We start from the raw sequence: 20,435 nt of genomic DNA, 5'->3' as shown, positions 1-20,435 counted from the left end.
CCCCACGTGGCAAGTGGCAACCGTTAATTTTCAGCTTTAGTACATACCTTTGGCTGATTTTTGGAGTGTAGGGCAATTTCAACTCAATATTTTGAATGGATGGTTTCTTATTATGAACCTAAAACAGGGGTGGCAAAAAATGGCATAAGCAGATAAAATTTGAACTTTTTACTTCTTCGACATAATATTTACAATTTATTTAGGAAAAACACTTTAAATGCAGAATAAAAAATTGAACACTATTTAGATATACAGTTGACTCTCTGTTTAAGGACTTTCAAGGGATCACAAATGTCGTCCTTAAGTAGAAAGCGCCCTTAAATAGAATGCTTTTATCATTGTAGTGGACCATCTGGGACCGTGAAAAGCAGTCATTGAATAGAGCGTCGTGAAACAGAGAGCCAACTGTACTACTTTTCATTTTATAGGACATTTTTAGACAGTCTTCTTTGATTTTAATCTTGTTGTAAAAATCCTCACAAAATAATCCAGTATTAATTTTACAAGTCAATGTTACAAATAATAAAAGAAAATATCCCTAATAATCCTTTACAGTTAATTATTTTTAGACCTTTGTGGTAATTTGTAATCAAATTTATCTTTTTCCGGGACGTGAAGTAAACCGGCTGGGACGTCTGTCAAGCCGAGTCTTAATTTCTGTGTGGGAGGAAGAATTTAATTATTCATCAAAAAAAAAAAAAAAAAACTTAAGGAGTTAACTTTGTGTTATAATGAATCTTGTGGGTCAAAATACACATAAAATTAAAATGCATTTAATTTTTTTCTAGGTATCATGAGAAACCCAGAAAAAGAAAGTGTTACAAGTCCAAAAATTGCTAATTCAAAAAGCAGAATAAAGGGGGAAATTGAAAATCCGTTTAAAAGTCTTCCTTTTGTGCAGGGTGTTCACCTAAACTATCAATGTCCAATAGCTAATTTCTAAACCGTTAGAGATAAGTGCATATTTACAATTTGAAAACTTATTTAAATTATGTAAGGAATGAAATTTTATGAAATTTGTCAATATATATATATATATATATATATATATATATATATAATATATAATATATATATATATATATAAAAGTTACAAAACCTAACCTTTTATAACACAGCTGCAGTTTTAGCAATTATATAAGTAAAATATTTTTGACACACTAGCATTGTAAACTTCTATTGCCAAAATTGTCTGAACTATGAAGTTTTGAAAAATTATGATCTTTTCAAGTTTTAAGATGACAATGTTAGATCTAATGAGGAGCCATCTGTAAGTTGAAAAAGTGTGTTAATAGGCTTCAATATATTTTGCTTCTGATCAACTTCTTCTCTGAATGTTTGTAAGCACTGTTAATTTCTAAAAAATCTCTTATTTATTCAATATTTGTGACACGTGTTGGTTTGCAGAAATAATTCACATGAAAGCTTTTTGGCTAGTGTAATTTTCAGTATACAATGTACAAGACTTGAGAAAATCAGACCTGAAATGAGTTAGTCAAGACATTTTGCATTATTTCTCAATCAGTTATTGTAAAAAGCAAAATGTATTTATTTAAAATCTTTTAATTTTTATTCTGTTAAGACTTAGAAAGTAAGTACATAAGTGTTTTAAAATTTAATTAAAATTAAAGTTCAATGCATTTACAAAGTCTTTTAAAGTTAAAAACATTTTTTAAATGTTAATTATCTGTAGTGAAGAACAAATAAATAATTAGTTTAAGGTGTATAAGTGTTTAGTTTAATTGATTTTATTTAAAACTTCTCAAAAATTAAACAAAATTGTAAAGTGGGCTAAATTATGGGGTTTTTCAAAAAAAAAAAAAAAAACCATTGTGTCTTTAATATAATTCAATTCAATCTGGCCAACTCTGTCAAAAATATAGGGAGCACAAAATTTTCTATTCTTGAATTTCCATTCAAAAAGTCATCCGAGAAAAGCGATTTCCTCTGATGACTTTTCATCCAAAAGTTCACACCTCTTTGCATTGAAAAAGGTATTCCTTGTAATACCAAAACATGTGTCTGCAGTAATTTGCAATTTCAAAACATTGGTAATTCATTCATTTAAGTGTCATGTTGGTTCAGTTTATTTATATGTTTCTTTTTAGAAACTAGCCGAAAAGAGTCTAGACGATCTAAAGCGGAAAAGAATTCAAAAATAAAAAAAGATACTAGTAAAGATGGAAAGAAACGTAAGTAGATAATACACTAAATTACTGTTAAAAAAAATAAAGAAAAGGTTTTCCCCAATGCGAGTACCATAAAAAGTGCCTTAATTAATCAAGCACTGGTCCTATGAACTACTGAGCTGGGTTTCATGGTAGTCCGAACCATTGGTGAAAAAAATTTCCCAATCTCAGAATAAAATTTTATCCAACTATTTTTTTTTTTTTTTGCAAAATTCCCATAAACTGTATTTGCATTATTTCCCCCCCTCTCTATTATGTAGAGCCATTAATATTCTTAGATATTACATAGCGCTATGAAAACACATCCAAAATTTAACGATTTTCTTTTTTTTTAAATCTTAAGAAACCTTTCAAGCATTTTAGATAATATCCAGAGAATAATTAAAATTAGGATAATATTGCTATTGTGCTTGTTATTTCATTAAAAATAAACAGGATAAATTTATCATAATCAGGGGCATGTACAGGGGGGCGGGGAAGGGGCACATGATTGGCCCAGGCCCGAGTGAAGGGGGCCCAATATTTCCTGAACTTGGCGTGAAATATTGGGGTAAACAATATAGAGGAGCCCCCGGAAAATTTATATATGACGGGCCCCAAAATTCCTGTGCATGCCCCTGATCATAAGTGATAGAAGAAAAAGAAATTAAATATTTTTTCAAAATAAATTCTTTTATTCCATTATAAATTTGGCATAAAATATTCATTGCACCTGTACATTAGTTATTAAAATGTCCCCCATCCGCACAAAACTATTCTATTCATTTAGATTAAACAGGTTTGATCAATGTCAGCTGCCAAATTTCTTCTGTAAGAACTAAGTCTAAAATTTTGAAAATTAATCTTGTTTAAAAAAATCCAAAAGCAAATCAAATACAAATTCTTCGGTTCTTAGAAACCCAGTGCCTGCATCACTTCAAAATTTAACAAAAAAAAAAAAAAAAAAAAAAAGAAATTCATCCTTATAAGAAATTATCCCTGATATCAAACATAGCCCAACTCTAGTTTGGACATTCAAACATACTCTGCATTTTTGGCCTTAATGAGATTTTATTGATCTTGAAACAGCAGGCCACCCATGATTTCCAACGTTCCTTAATGAGTTCTGCCAGATGAATGCATTAGTGTAACATTTATATACCTTTAAACTTCAAACCAGCAATACTAATTTGCACAGCAATAAAAATCTTGTTAACGGAAAAAGCACAACTCTGGCAATCACTGCAGATTCTTGAAAAATTTGCAGATAATTTCAAAAATGAGAAAAACAAAACATTAAAATTTTGAAGTGGGAAAAAGGTATTTCACTAAATACAGATTAATATTTGTACCTTATTCCCTAAAATATAATCCACAAGTAGTATTCTTTAGAACTTCAAAACTAAAAAAGAAGCGGCATATAAATGCACAGCAGCATATAATCAATGGATAAAATTTTGCATTTAATTGTTATACATTATTTGCAAATTATGTGTGCTGATCAATGGAATAAAATAATCATGTTTGTACTGCAAGATATCTTTGTATTTCTGCTCAACATATAATACACTGGTTGAACTCAAGTACACATATGAAGAAAAAAGAGTATTAATAAGTCATTAAAATACTCTTCTAGTTGACTTGCATTTTATTATTTTGTTTTTTATTTTGCCATAAAATATAAAGAGAAAAGTAGGATACTGAAAATTTTAAAATATCATACTAGAATATTGGGCGCACAAGATGCTAAAACACACTGCAAGTGGAACAGCCTAGGAATTTGTGAACAAATGTGTAGAATTAATGATTAAATTTTTACTTTTTCTTTGTTTCTTATTATATTCTTCTTTATTTTTCACAGACCGATCACACTCAAAAGAAAAAGTCTCCAAATCTCATTTGAGCTCTGTGGTGGCTAAGAAAGAAAGAGGAGATGAGTTGGAGCAAAAGTTCCAATCTTTTTTGGCTGGTGCTAACACAACTTTGAGCAAAAATAAAATGGAAATTACATCCAAGCATTCTGGTCCTGATGTTGAAGAGAATGTAAAAGACAGCTGTGGTGCATATGGTACGTTTCTATTTTAAACATTGCTAGTTTAAAACAGAACTATTTTTTTTCAGCTTTAAATTTGACATTTTCTTTCATAAAACTACTTTTTACATTTTTTCTTTCTTCTAATCATACCATTTTGAATAGGATATTTACTGAACTTCTTAGGAGTTTCCATTTATTCCCTTTTAACAATCTATAGAATCCTATAAGTTGCGACATTATTCCATACATTACTACATCCTATCTTGTTGAAAAAATACAAATGCCTTTGAATTATGATATTTTTGTAGAAATTATTTTTTGTTTGAATTACTGAAATATTTTTATAGATCAGTTACTGAAATTACTGGAGCAACCAGCTGTGACAGCAGAAGAAAGACTGAAGATTCTTATTGCTAGAGATACTGCAATTCGTCTAAGTACTTTATTATTTTTTTTTTCTACTTGAATAAAATACTTACAATATAAAATGTCTCATAGTTAATACATACTTTATTGCACCAGTTATTCATTGGTGTGCATGAATAAGTGGGTCTTAATAATGCATCTAGACTTTAAAGATGATGTATAGATTTTTGTCCAGCTTTGATAATTTTAGCATGCATACTGTTTTACTTCATTGCCTTTGAATTTAATTGTCTATTTTCTCATTGAAGTGATGTAGCGAATATTGATAGTATCTTGCGATATATACAGCAAATGTCAGTTTATTGAATCAGTGGTTAATTGAATCACCACTTAAATAAATCAAATTGCTAAATACAGAACAAAATCCAGCTTTATTGAATTAGCCGCTTTATTGCATCAGTCGCTTTATCGAATCAAAACCGTTTAGAACAAACGTGATTCATAAAAGCAGCAACCACTGTATTTTGTGTGATATTTTGCCTTGTAATTTTAAAGTAATTACTTTTTAAATATAACAATGATCAGTAAAAAACTAAAAATAGCTCCTTTTGTTGAAGGAAGAAAAAAATGCTTCAAAATTGTCTGTTTATTTAACGGCACAAAAAATATTACTACTATTCATTAGTCCATAGCTGCCAAGTGCTCCGTTTTTCCCGGAGTTTCTCCGATTTTTATTGCGTACTCCGAAAATCCGATTTATTTCAAAAAAACTCCGTTTTTTGACTTTGCTTGTACACTTTTCGATTTCTGAGGAAAAAGAAGAAATTTCCCTATCCTGGAAGGTAGGAATTGTGCACAAACTCAACAAAAGAGGAGGCAATTTTATGCCCTGGAAGCATTAGTGTCAAGATAAACACTGAGTGGGAGCGCTAATCGATCGGAGAACATCATTTTTTCATTGAGCATTTCAGCTACGTGCAAAACGTAGCCGCCATTTTTGGTCATTCAGAAGATGGAAGTAGACGATGCTTAAGTGCTTTCGTTTTCAAAGACAAAGCAGAATTGGGGGTTTCTTTTAACTGCAAACTAATGAAAATCAGCAAAATGTGCTGCAAAATGTTTTTTTTTTGGTTATTATAAATAATTTTATTGAGAAATGAAAACAAGTATACTATTTAAAATTTCATCTTATCCCTATTGCTTTGGACACGAATGTGCTAAAGAATCTCAATTAAATTGTAGTTTCATGGGGATTTTTTATTTTCAAATTATTTTCATACAACAAATTCAAAATTTTATATCTGAATTTTTGACTTAGTTGCCATATTTGGTCATTTGCGAGATTTAAGTACACAAAACTCTTAAAGTGGCCAAGTTTTCAAAATCGGAATTAGATGTTTATTGCAATGCAAACTATTGAAAATAATGCGAAATGGGCTTTTTTTTTTTTTTTTTTTCGGAAAATTCTTAATTTTTTTCTTGAAAAATGAAAAAAAAATTTCTTCAGAATAATATGTTATCCTGATTGGTTTGGATGCTAATGTGCTAAAAACTCTATTTCATCTAAATTTTAGTTTCTTTAAGGATTGTTAATTATTTATAATTACTTTTAATGCAACAAATTCAAAAATCTATCATCTTAAATTTTTTGCATTGTTGCCATGTTTGGTCATTTGCAACATGGAAGTAGACAAGACTATTAATAGCTTAAGTTTCCGAAAACAGAATTGGTTGTTTGTCTCAATGCAAACTATTAAAAATAACAAAAGGCAAAAAGTTATGGTTTTTTTTAATTATTTTTTTGAAAGAGAAATTTTATCTGTATTTGATCCTTATTTCCTCGGATGCTATAAGCTGAAACCATTTCATCTAAAATGAAGGTTCCTGCTGACTTCTCATTTATTTATTTATTTATTTTTTAATAAATCAGAAATCCATTTTAACTTGAATTTTCCATGTACAAAAAAAGTATTGAATGACTCTATTTTAAAATGTGTGAAGTCCTATTCATCTATTTTTTTCATGAAAGTTGTAAAAACTGCCCCATCTCCCCTCCAGTTTGTGTTTCAAAACTTGGTGACAGTGGTGGCCACTAAGTTTTTGGAGTCTAGTGGCCACTGGCCACTTAGAAGATTTCCAAGTCTTTACCTTTACTATGAAGTTGCTTTACTTCCAAGTATGAGAAGTAATCGTGTTTTTTTTTTTTTTAAATCTTCAATATGTTCTTATGCAATGCATTTTCAATACATGTAGGATATGTTTAAAGGAATATTTTTAAAAAGGGTTGCAGTTTTATTAAATCAAACAGTAATCATGTTTTTTTTTTTTTTTAAATTTTCAATATGTACCTACGTAATGATGCTTTTTTAATGTAAAATATTTTTATCTTATACTTGGTTGTAGTTTTGTTGAAAATCTAACATGAAAATTCAGAAATGCATTGTAATGGTGCTTAGAACTTATAGAAGCTTACGGTACAGAAGGAAGGTTTAGCACAGGCCGCGATTTGGTGCTCCTATTTTAACCCTCATTGCTCCTATTTTTTCCCTTAAGTGCTCCTATTTTTTTATCTTGAGGTTGGCAGATATGTTAGTCATTTTTATTCAAGTTTTTAAATTATTGTTGAACGGAATAGGGAAGTTGCAACCTATTAAGTGTTCCTATTTTGACTATTGGATGTTGTTAATTGACCCTCAAAACTAAAAAATTCACCATCGCCAAATTTTAAAACACCATGGTTGGTTTTTAATGAATTTTTAAAAATCCACGTGCAAAAGTGCGCTCTTCTGAAACGTCACGAGCTTACGTCACAGGGCACTAATGGGCAGCCTTCCGCTGAAGATCCCTTGTTTTCGCCACGGACATTTTGAGCGTACTGATATTTTAATTTTTTAGAAATTCAATAATCCTTTTAAACACACTACGGAGGCCGGGTTCGTTAAAGCACAATCTAATAATCTTCCTCAAGTAACATCAATGACGGTATTCGAATATTTCCGAGAGGATGAGAGGTTTAATGTTCCAGAAACGCGAGGTATTAAACAACAAAGGTAAGCCTTACGTTTCGTCTTCGAAGCAAACTGCACTTCCTTCGGTTTCTCCTGCTGCGGAAGAGCGCATGACGTACTTCCTGTGCCATTTGACGTCACAATCGCTTGAACTTTAAAAATTAATTTAAAAAAACTACTTATCGCATCGCTAAAAATTTTTCACCTGTGATGTTCATACGTGTTACTGTATCATATAAAAATAAAATTGGAAAATCAAAAACTTCCCTACTGTCCAGCTGAAATCCAATTTGTTTACAGTTAACAAGTTGTAGTGATGGGTGAATTTTTTTTTTTAAATTTAAAGATACTTATTCTAGGTTTCTGGTTATTCTGGGTTTCTGGTGTAGAAATTAAGAGTGATAATTTCTTATTATTGAATGAAACATTTGCTTTTTGCAGAAGAAGCTAAGAGAGGAGAATCAAAACAGAAGAAAATTTTTGGATGCTGTCCAGACATGTGCCCAGAAAAAGAAAGATACAGTCGTCTAGCCAAGAATTGCTTATCTGCTTTAGAATATAATAGTGCCTTTGATTCCACGGTAATTTATGACTTACATTTCAAATTAATGCTGTCAATGACTGATATGTATGCATGGTGATATTATGAAGATCAAATTTAAATTCTCAGTTCTTTAACCCTAGCGTCAATGACCGGGTACCTTTTGCGAATTTTATCATAATTTTTACCCTTTCTAAGTAAGTCTTGGTAAAATTGCTATTAATATTTGTAATTTACATGAATCTGAACTAAAGAAAGTTTTAACTGTGTTTTCAGAAACGTTTTTGAGGGCAGTATTTTAGTATTTAAAACTTTTATACTTATATTCAATAACCAGGTACCCGGGAACCCATCACACCGTACATCAAAAAATGCCCCTTCAAAATGCTTCTGACACCATTCTCAATGATTTTTATGTAAAATGAGCCCTTGAATCAATTTATGACCACTGTTTTCCCCTATCACTCTCCCCCCTTTGATATCGCGCCCCCTAATTTTATTCAATTTTTCGGCAGTTACATAGAACTTATTTGTATTTGATAAGGAGAACAGCATTGTATTCACCATTAATATTCTTATGACGGGTTAGAGAAGTGTATAGTTCAAAAGCATGCAAATTTGTAGCAAGATGGAACACCTCCCTCCTCCCCAATATCTAAAATATCCTCACAAATGATTTCTCGCCTTTTTTTTTGGTAAAGGTTTGTTTTACAAGTTTTTCATCTTATTTTTTTAGTGTAAAACCAAAGTACTGGACTCACTTCCAATGCCAAAAAAATTTTTCACGCTGTAAAAAAAAAACACTTCAACACATTGATATTACATACGAGTCACCCTGCAGAGCTTAGACGCAAAGAAATTTTCCGTATTATTGACATTTATTCAAATTACATTTACAGGTATAATTAAGATTTTAAATGAAATTAAGTATACTCATAATATGCATTAATGCAGATTTATATTTCAAACGGCACCGCACCCATTGTTTATCCCTATTGATCAAATGCTTTGAAATTATCAAAGCATTTGATCGATCGTGTTAACACCAGATTTTGTTTTGCTATAAAACAAAATAGTTGTGATTTTTGGTTGCTCCAAAGTTGCTTTTGTTATGATGTGAACTGGAAAGCAATATTACAGCTTTTTTTTTGTTGATGTACGAACATATTACATATTGTTACATCATCAGTGATACCAAATTAGAAACTTTGTGTCTCTCGAGATATTGATAATATTTCAGTTGGAACATATAGCCTGTCTTTTTTTTTTACTATACCTACGAATTTCAGACGACATGACAGCAAATATTGAGCAAATGATAGTGAATAATTAGTGTAAAAATTACAGATAATATTTTTCGATGCAAAGGGCCACATGTATGAGTTTCACGCGCCCATGTGGTCCGCGGGTCGTAAGTTGACATCACTATATAAATAAAGAAAATACTAGGAATTCACTGTGAAATACCAAAGCGTACAACCTAATACATCCAGTATTACAAAAAAAAAAAAAAAAAAAAACCTGGAGAAAAGTATCTTTTTTTCCCCTAACAGACCATTCAGCATGAAACATAAGCATAAAACGCTGTCATTTTGTTTTTCGGTAAAAACAGAATACACACATTTCCCAAGAAGAGGGTGGTGGGAAAAGTTACATTTAAGTTGAAGAGGTGTCAGAAAAAAAATATTTTCCTGCTCTACATCTAAACATTACATAAACATCCGCAACAGGCATGGTGCTTGATTAAGAATGAGGTAAATAACCCACTGGATGTATGAGAAGCATGACATATATGAAAATAAATTTTCCTACTGTATCTAATTGTGAATTAGGCTAATATGATACTCCTTTATCGAGAGCTGTCATAAACTACCGCCATGAAATACCATCAGATTACTGGAGCAGAGTTTTGCTTGCATAAAGCAAAACCAGACTCGTAACTTGAGTTATTACCATTAAGAATTATGTTAATAATGCAGAGCTTCCAACTGCTAATGAAAAGGTGTAGCTTCTACAAACAGCCTTGAACTAGGACGCTATGAAAACGTGTCAAAAACTTACGATTTTCATTTTCTTTGATCCTAAGAACCATTCCAAGCATTTTAGATAATATTCATAGCATTGATCATGTAGATAATATTACTTTTGTGCTTGGTAATGTTATAAATTTTTCTTTAAAAATAAACAAAATGAATTTATCATATTAAGGGATAAAAAAATAAGAAATTCAATATTTTTTAAAAATAAATTCACTTGTGTCCTATTATAAATTTAAGCATAAAAGTTTAATTGCGTCTGTTACATTTGTTATTAAAATGTCCCCCCGTCACACAAAACTATTCTACTAATTTAGATTTTCAAAAGTTTGCAGCTCAGATAATGTTATTTAGTAATTCATGTCACACTTCTGCATAAAAGCTGTTATATTGCCAAAATGTATCCTTTTATGTTATTGATCATCGCCCCAGAACAGCAGTAGGATATCTTACTGTTATTTCTATGCTTAGATATCTTACTTTTGCTCTAACAAGGGTGATATGTTTGTAACATGTTATTTATATTACAGTTCTCTCTTACAATAATGAAAACTCTTTTTCATGTTATTTTGTGTTTATTTATTTCTTTTACTATTCTAAGCTTTCAAGAGAGGCCAATCACAGATACATGGTGAAAGAATACAGTCGTTCATCTGCCGATCAGCTCCTTCCCTTACCTCATGAGTTGAGACCTGCTTCTGTGTTAATATTTACCATGAATTATTTGATATGTAACATAATGGATCTAAAAATGGATAACATTTCAATAAGCGATTGGTATGATTTCATATGGAATAGAACACGATCAATCAGAAAGGTAAATGCATTTTAAAGTCATCAATGTTCTCTTTAAATTTACTGAAAACCTTTTTTACTGCTTTTTTTTTCATAATTTTATAAATAATAAATTTTCTTTCCTGTTGATATGATATTTATCAATTAAATTACAGAAATATTTTCAATTTTATGATTAAAAAATCATTAATTCCTTCCTTTGTAATGTTACTAAGTTTTGAAATTTTCTTAGATCGTATGAAAAGAAAGCATAAACTGTTTTGTGTTCTAGTTAAATTGTAAAATATGTGTAGTCAATTTTCTATTTAAGGAAGTCTCATTGTTCAATTGAAAAAATACATTATCTTGAAAAAACAGAAAACACATGGAGTTCAATAATAATGATAGTATGGGAAACCTAGGGAATTTTGTTGGAAAATTTCCTTAATTTACCTAGAAAGCGCAGAGTGAAAAAAATAAAATGGTAATTTTATCTTATAATTTTTTTAAGAGCATGAAATTCCATCAATATGAATTGTTTTGCTTAACTTTTGCATCAATTATTTATTTTTTAAGGTTAAATTAATGAATGGTTGAAATAAATATTTTTTCAGTAAAAAGCTAAATATATGCATTCAGTCACCATGCTATTCAGTTTTAATAAATTCTTTTTGACTTTCTTTTGTTTTTGTTTATTCATTCGTTTTTTTTATTTTTATGATGAAACTATCTGGATATAAATGTCTTTATACAAATATCGGTGTCCGCTCATTTGTAACACTGCATATTCATACCAAGAAAACACATTGAATTCCCCCCCCCCCTCCCCCAGAATTGTGTGGCAAACCTGATAAACCACTATAACATTTTTTTTCTTTGATTCTGCTGCAATCACAGTAATTTATTTTTGAGAGTTGTGAGGGTGTTTTTTAAAAGTTTTCTGGTTTTATTTATGATATTTGTTTTTCATGTGCAGGACCTCACACAGCAAGAACTCTGTGATAAAGAATGTGTACAGATTATTGAGAAATGTATTAGGTTCCATATACATTGTGCAGAAGCTTTATCTGAAGAAGATCTTGCCACTTTTGATCCAAAGATAAACAATGAAAATCTCACAAAATGTCTTCAGACTTTGAAGCACATGTATCATGATTTGCAATCAAAGGGGATCAGTTGTCCTAATGAAGCAGAATTTCGTGCTTATGATATTTTACTGAGTCTAACAGAAGGTGAAACTCTCAGGTAAATAAATAAATAAATATATCTATATCTATCTATCTATCTATCTATCTATATATATATATATATATATATATATATATATATATATATATATATATATATATATATATATCATGTAACCATTGTTCAAAGACTAAATATTTCTGGTAAATCACCTGTGAATCTTGACATTCACCAATAATGCTCTTTCACAGTAATACACACACATATATATATATACAAGTGATACCATTCAAAATCTTTCCCCAAAACAAAATGTTTTTACAACAGAAAAAAAAAAAAAAACTGAAAATGTAGCAAAGTATTAGCACAAAGCTATAGGAAGCAGTAACAGCATAAAAATGTCCAGCAATAACTGGTAAAAGTCAATGTAGTGAAATACTGCAAAACATCAATAATTGCAATTGTTGCATTCACATGAAGCAAGGTACTGTTAAGTCTTCAAGGAAAGAATAGACCCTACTCCACAAGGCTCTTTCTAATTTGCAAGGTCCCAAAGGCTTCAACATTCATGATATCATGTATATATAAATCAGGGGCGGAAAATTTGTGCCAATTTCAATTTCTGATACAACCTGATACAAAACAGTCAAATTCGCAATTTTTGCACCAAAGTGGGCCAAAAAGGCGATTTTATTGTCCAAAAATATTCACTACAAGAAAAAAAAACAGTTGCATTCCTTTTTTGTCATTGAAAGTTAAAAAGCAGCAAAAAGGTAAATGAGGGGTTAAAGAATTATTTATATTCACAGAAATTTGCGTGCTGTGCTTCAAGTTTCAATCTTTTTGCATCCTATAAGTTTTTCACATAGAGTAAAGAAATTACATAGAGAGGCCCCACTATACTAAGAAATTGAAGCCAGAATTTGCACTGCTGTATCCCAAGATCCTTAGCTGCTTGCTATCTTGAGATACATTTTGATTCAAAACATTCCATCACAGAATCTCAGTTAGTCTAGTTAACTTAAACTTATATATTGTTTCAAGTTTACACGTTTTTTGTTTTTGAAATTGCATTACGACATGAATTAAAACGTAAACCAATCCACCAGATACTTTATTTGGTTGTTATCATAACCCCGCCCATAATTGCACCGCTGTATCCCATAATTCCGGCTTCAATTTCATCTCCTTTTTACCATAAACTGGGCCTCTATGTAAATTTCTTTATGGTTTTTCAATTATTTTGCAAAAGGGAAGATATTTTAAGTTATATTACTTTCAATTAACTTATTTTATTTCTCATTTTAATAATTATTTCACGTTTTGAAAAAAATTAAGATGTACTTACAATTTAAATATATATGCAGAAAAAGTTTCTTAAGAGTTCATTACAATATTAAAATTTATTTTTTAAGAACTTTTATTATAATTGGTTTGATTGTCACGGAAAAATCTGAGGCCTGCTTTTGCTTATATCTCAGCAGCTAGACCACTTAGAGACTTCGGGATTTCACTGAAATATTTAATTAATCCTAAGGAACAACTTATCGCTAAAAAATTCAATTCTAAAATAAAATCATTATTTCGGTTAGGATGGAAAACAGCAAATTTCATGTAATTCCCCATTAAGTGTTTAAATATGAAACCCATTGTTATGAATTTTATTGCCTTACAACAACAAAATTAATAGTAATAATAATAAAAATTTTGAATCAAGACTTCTCTGGAACAAGCATGAAATTTATGCACTATCATTGCTTTCTTAGAATTTTTATCCTCATCTATGCCAATAATTGAAAACGGTGCTAAGTAAAGACACATATTAGAATCTTTATCACGAGTAACTTGTATGTTGTGAAACATGAATTAGTTTCACAAACCTTTAATATTTAAATTGTTCTACTTAAATTAGCACACAAAAAAATCCTAGAGGGGAACAAGGATTAATTTTTAGTGCCAAATGCTTAAAGTTTTAGACAGGTATATAGTTTTTTAAACTGCATTTAAGCAGTATAATCTCGACCACACATCTATGCATCTATTTCTTTTTATTTGTTTTAAAAAAAAAGTAGTGCACCTGGCTCAGTGCACAGCCCTGAGACTTGGCACAAAAATTCGAAAGTACCCTGAATCTGTGTGCCTCGAATTCTAAATTTTAAATTTCACATTACGTTTTTTCTAATTAATTAAGCTACATTTCAGCTAATTAGGGGGTAAAAAATCCCTCCACCCCCAAACATTATATATTGTTGGAAAGGGTTTTCCTTTCCAAACAAGATGATGTTTGTTCCATTTTTCTCAATCAATTAGAACAGGAGATATAAGCGATTCTAATTGAGCCAATTTTCAAGGCTTCTCTTATGAGAAATTGTTATAGCACTAGGTCCACTTTCCAGACAATTTTCAACTATAACACTAGATCTATTTTCCAGACAATTTTTCCATTACTTTCTTTTTAAACATTTTAGAGGAAGTTGCCTTTGTTTCTTATGAATATTTTACTGTTATTACTTTATTTTAAATTCATTGTGCATATGTTAATTGATTTTCTTTTTAATTAGAAAGTCGCTTGGCGATTTTGGCGATGAATTATGGAGTTTTTTACATTTGAAAGCTACTTCAAATGTAATTTTGACGTAATTTGTTTTTCTTTAATTCAACGGATTTTCTTTAAATTTTAAACACAGGCATTGCTGTGAGGGTACTGTTAGTTTAAGATATAAAATAAAATAGTTTATTTAACACACATTATCTACTGATGTTTAGTACACATTTTTTTTAAAGGTTACTTTCTGGATTTATTTATTTTCCTTATAGTAGTTTTCTTTTCGATTGGAACTGAATGGGGAAGTTTACTTTTGTTTTGTTGCAAAATAAATCTCGGAATTATCAGGCATGCCAGAAAATTCAAATTTCCCCCGGCATGCTGGTTAATGCAGGGTAATACGGTATATCAAAGATTTTGCTATAGCTATATTTGACAATAATGTTATTCTTTCTATAATAGTTTATAGTGAAATCCATGAAAGAAGTGAAAATTTGAAGTAATCTTTCAAAACATGCTACTGTAAATCTTTCAGAGAAAAAGATAACTTGAAAATTTTGTGAAAAAAAAAAAAAAAAAAGAGATCGCAATTCCATTTCATTATCAAATGGGAATTTCATATAGGTTCCTCAAATTAGATCCACTTAATTGGAAGCATTTTGACGTTTTGAATGATGTTGCTGGCTCGCCAATCTTTTCTGCTCTCTTAAAATTGATTCATAGATGAACTGTTTAGTTTAAAAAAAAAGTTTGTGTTTTTAATTTTAAAATCTTTATTTCAGGCTTATTAAGGATATCAGAAAAGAAATTTTGAAATCTCCTCTTGTAAAAAGTGCCTTTCAGGCAGCCTTAGCTTTTAAAAGTCAGAATTTTGTTAAGTTTTTTAATATTTTTGCAAAAGCTACATACTTAAGTAGTTGCATCATGCACCGCTACGTAAATCAAGCACGTGAACAGGCCTTGCAAGTTATGGTTCGAGCATATTCAACTGCAAACCATTCAACTTCGGTTAGTATTTTTCATTATTATTATATTTTCAGTGGCAAATGTTATTGCAACTTCTCTATAGTATTTTGTGCATTATTTGATTAAATCTAGTTTTGCATTGTTTGAGCATTCAAATGCAAAGTATTTCAGATTTGCGATATAATTCTGCTTAGATATTTCTTTTCTTTCTATCTCTCTCTGTCTTTTTTTTAAAATTGTACTTTGACTTTCCTTATCCAAAATTTCACTGTTTCTCTCAAAATGTATGAGAAAATCCTAGTGCACTTTTTCTATGTATTGAATACATTAATTTCTGATAGAAATGCTTCAGGGCCTCAGGGTTGCCACGCACCTGGAAAACCTGGAATTGCCAGGAAAATAAAAATCACCTCAAATGGTCAGGAAATATCACGAATTGTTGAAACTTCTGGAAATGTCAGGGAATTCCTTTCCAATTTTTCTATCTGTTGGATGAAACTACTGCACTATTCGGGCAAAGATGCTGCAGTATGGTAAATGTCACATTCTGGAATATGCAAATTTTCCTCATAGCTGAGAGAAAGAAAATTCAAGCTCATTTTTGAAGACTAAATCTGATAAGGCTACAAAGATAAAAAAAGAAAAGAAATATCCAAACGATAATCATTAAGTTCTGATTGATTATCATTAAATTTTATTTTGCGTCTTCTGAAAAAAAAAAAAAAATCCAAGCCCTGCTTAGCTAGAAATTACTAATGTTTTCGGTGATGATCTTGGTCTTATTAGTATCTTAATATCCTGTGTTCTTTCTTTTTCGTGAAATGAATGATGGTTTTTAAAATCTCAAAATTTTTGCTTTTATATTAAAACTTTTTTTTGGAAGCATGCCATCATTAAAACTAACTTTGCCAAAAATTGCTTAGTTTAAGACTTCAGTCTTTTTTCAAATAAAAAAAAAAGTACCAATTGGAAATTGCTGATCTTTTAAAAAGCATTTGTAATCAATGTAATTAAATCTTTAGTTTATCTTTACTTAATTTAAATATTGATTACAATTGATATTTTTAAAGCATTATTTGATTCATAAAGGAGTTTTATTCACATAAAAAACATGTTGTATTTCATAATGTAAGTCGACATACAATTACAAAGAATTTTTTCTAAAAGCTACTGGAAAACCTGGAATTGTCAGGAAATTTCATTCTTGAGCTTCTTTAAGCCACCATTAAAAACAATGATTGACTCAGCCATAGCAGATCAGGGTAGCAAATATCCATTAAAAAAGCATATTAAAAAGACAGAATTTATTGTTGTATTTGGGTTTATCCTCCAATTTTTTAAGAAAAAAATTAGAAAAATAAAAGACCTAGATTTGAATCAATCTTCAGGTTTTTTTTTCTTGGCCCCATTATTTTGCATTTATATGCTTACAAAGAAAGAAAATGAAACTTTATAATTATGTTCCTCATCCTGAATGTGCAATAATCATATTTCAGTATGAAAAAAGTTTGTTTCCTTATAACATTCTTTTTTAATTAACAAGCTCAAATTTTCTTTCAATCAACAATACAGAAAATTTGTAAATAGAAAATTTGTTTTTTTCTCAAATTTTTTGAACAGTTGGCCTTTTACAGTATCAAAGCTTTTAATTAATGAGTAGATAATATATAATTGTGTCAGAATGTGTCAGTATCTTTTTCTCTATTGTTTAGTTTAAACAGTTGAACTTAAGTTGGGGTGGTAAAAATAAGTCCATCGTAAACTCTGCACGGGCAGAAAGGACGCACTTTCAAAAGTTATACTTTTAAACATGAAAACACTGTGGCGTTTCTTCCAGAAATTACTGTAATTGAAATTTTTTTTTGAAATCTGCATCAATAGGTTTCTTGTAACAATTTAAGAATTTTTTTGTTTTGTTTTTACTTTCTTCTATATCTCTACATAGTATAAAATGAAGTCTCCAAAAAGTGCCTGTTTGTTTGAACTCGCAAAACTCGAGAACTACCGGGCCGTTTTTGCTGCAATTTTCACAATTTGTTCCTTTAAGTCCTGAGAAGGTTTGCAGACCAGTTCGAAAATAATTCTATGAATAGTTCTTTTTTTATTCCAATTTAGGCCCAATTTTCACATAAATTCCCGAATATGGGGGTGAAAAATTACTCGCAATTAGTAATATTATATATCGTTAGAAAGGGAAGAATTTTCCGCGTTCTACCCAATTTGTTCCAACGCTCTAACTTAATTGCGGCGGGAGTTATTTACGTTTTTAGCTCGAATTTGTTTAGGCTTAGTTGAAATTTAGGCACTACTTTCTCCATTAAATTTATCCATAAAAAGTGAAGGAATTGTCCTACAGTTTTCTTTTTGACACCGTTGAAAAGAGCTACCTTTTTTGCTCCAGATCTAACTCGACCTTTGGTTGGAAGTTTAACCCTCTATGTCCATTAGAAAAAAAGTTACAAGCAAATTAAATGAAGTTCAAAAATCTGTTCTCTATTCAAGTTTTTAAACATTTTATTTTGCTTTTATCCGGTAATGCTTTTTGAATCCATTATTTCCATCTTTCTTATTTTCAATTCTGAAACTTATTTTACTTTGTGTTTCCATGGTTATGCTTTTTAAATCCACCTTTCTCATTTTATTTTAATTTCTTAAAAGTATTTTAATATCTGTCGTCATTGCTTGGAGGGGAAATTTTGCATGATGATTTTTTTTCTTTTATTTATGCCTGATTGTTGAATATAAGTCACTTGACACAATTTTTGTTTTCAAAATAGACCAGGCAAAGCCGGGCAACACAGCTAGTCTAATATATAGAAGAAAGTATTGGATTCGTGCAAGTTTTTGAATTTCGAATTTTGATGGATTCTTTTGTTTTGAGGAGTGCTGAGTCCATTTCGACCATTTTTGGAAAATGTCTGTCTGTCTGTGTGTCCATGTGTGTGTCACGTATGTGTGTGACCAGTTTTTTATGGCCACTCTATAGCAAAAACTACCACATGAAATCGAACGAAATTTGGTACACATATGTGCCCCTTTGTGAACTTGTGCCCATTGGTTTTTGGCACAAATTCCTCAAAGGGGGGGGGGGTGGAACAATGGGACGTTTCTTGAGTTATGCGTGCTTGCAATTACCCAGGAAGTAACTGGCAGAATCAAGCAAAATTTGGTCCATATGTTGTTCCTAACAGGAACAGATGCTGATTCAATTTTGGTGTCAATAGCTGAAACAGGGGTTGAGCTATCGAACGTTTTTTGTCGTCAATTGTGACTGCTGTATCTCAAGAAATAAAGAATTTAATCAAACAAAAATTTATCGACAAGTAGCCCTTAAAGGGTATAAGATCTGATTTTGTTTTGGTGTCAGCAGCTGAAAAGGGGATGGCGCAATCGAACATTCTTTTTTTTTCCATTGTGAGTGCCATATCTCAAGAAGTAATGCTATGTTCTCGATGAAATTTGGAATAAATGTGAATCCATATGTAAATAGGCGTTGATTCAATTTTGGCGCTAATCGCTCCAAGAGGTGCTGATTTTTTTTTTGGCAAATTAAAATAGCTTTATTAATGCAACAATAAGAAAGATGAATCGTAATCAACTGTCGTCTGCTTATTTCTTGTGATTTTAATGTATGGAAATGATTGAAACATTATCTCAAAATGATTTAAAATTTTTAACTGTGGGCATCTTATGTTTGTTAACAAACAAAATATTTGTAATTAATTCAGGCAAGTCTTTTAAAATAACTTTCAATTTTCTCTTTTTGCTCTGATTTTGCAATAATTCAGATATTGGGATGGTCGTCAAGTTTTTGCATTGTAATTTTTTTTTTTTTTTTTCGCGAATATTGCTTCTTTGTTTACTAATTGTGTCTTCTTTTTTAATTTGGTTAAAATAAAATAATCATTTTAGTTTTACTCTGGAATTTAATTTATTATGTCATACATTGAATTAATATACCAGTCAACTTAACACGCGTGGACTTGTTTCTTTCCTTCTTTTTTTTTTAAACCCATGTGTACAAAATCCAATGCTGTTAGTTTTTGAAATAATTGTAATCTTTCCTTTGACAGATTTATAAAATTAGGCCATAATTAAATGTACCCTAAAAAGTCTACTATTTTGTAAACATTCTGATAAACTTTGTTTAGATGCAAAATTAAGTGTGTTGTGTAACACATTTCATATTTTTTCAAATTTTTGGAAGTTTTAATAACATTACAATGTTGATGTAATGTTATTAAAACTTCCAAAGCTTTCAGTTTAAGTGTTATTTTGTTTATAAAATTTATTGACACCCTTGCTCAAATTTATGCTATTTTCTAGTATCCTACTCTCAATTTGGTAAGAGATTTGAAATTTGAAAATGTGGATGAAGCTATTAATTTTTGCAAATTCTATGGTTTTTCATCTAATGAAACAAGTGTGACCATTGAAAGAACTGCATATAGTAAGCCTGCTTCCTTGCCTCCTGTTTCAAGATCATATTTTCTTATTGGGAAGAAGTTAACCACTTCTCTTGGTGAGGTAATTTTTCAAGTCCTTATTATGGTTTTGTTTGATTTAGTTATAGCTTCATGTAAAGCAGAGGTTTAGTGTGTGTGACTAGTTGTAATCCCGAAATGAATCCATTGTTCTTACAGCCAGGTTTGTTATTTTCACTCAATTTTGTCCACTTTTATTGGTAAACAAAAAATTCTAGACCAAAAAGGAATAACTTAGCAATAACAAATACATATATATTGATTCTTTTCATGGTGGAACATTTTTACATCAAGTCATCACACTTGCAATTGTATACACAGATC

The 20,435-nt window shown here is 30.3% G+C and overlaps 1 protein-coding gene across 1 annotated transcript in view; it reads left to right on the top strand.

Moving 5' to 3' along the window:
• LOC129234667 (uncharacterized) overlaps positions 1-20,435 on the top strand; it is a 63,957-nt gene that overhangs the window by 1,819 nt on the left and 41,703 nt on the right. Inside the window, exons 3-10 of the mRNA XM_054868713.1 lie at positions 2,109-2,192; positions 4,030-4,236; positions 4,551-4,640; positions 8,019-8,158; positions 10,756-10,971; positions 11,905-12,173; positions 15,444-15,669; positions 19,954-20,154. Of these exons, the coding sequence (XP_054724688.1) occupies positions 2,109-2,192; positions 4,030-4,236; positions 4,551-4,640; positions 8,019-8,158; positions 10,756-10,971; positions 11,905-12,173; positions 15,444-15,669; positions 19,954-20,154 (1,433 nt within the window). The remainder of the gene's footprint in view (positions 1-2,108; positions 2,193-4,029; positions 4,237-4,550; positions 4,641-8,018; positions 8,159-10,755; positions 10,972-11,904; positions 12,174-15,443; positions 15,670-19,953; positions 20,155-20,435) is intronic.

Source organism: Uloborus diversus, chromosome 1 (assembly GCF_026930045.1).
Source record: "Uloborus diversus isolate 005 chromosome 1, Udiv.v.3.1, whole genome shotgun sequence".
Taxonomy (NCBI): Eukaryota; Metazoa; Arthropoda; class Arachnida; order Araneae; family Uloboridae; genus Uloborus; species Uloborus diversus.
Note: the sequence above shows the minus strand (reverse complement) of the source record. Positions and strands in the feature narration are given on the sequence as shown.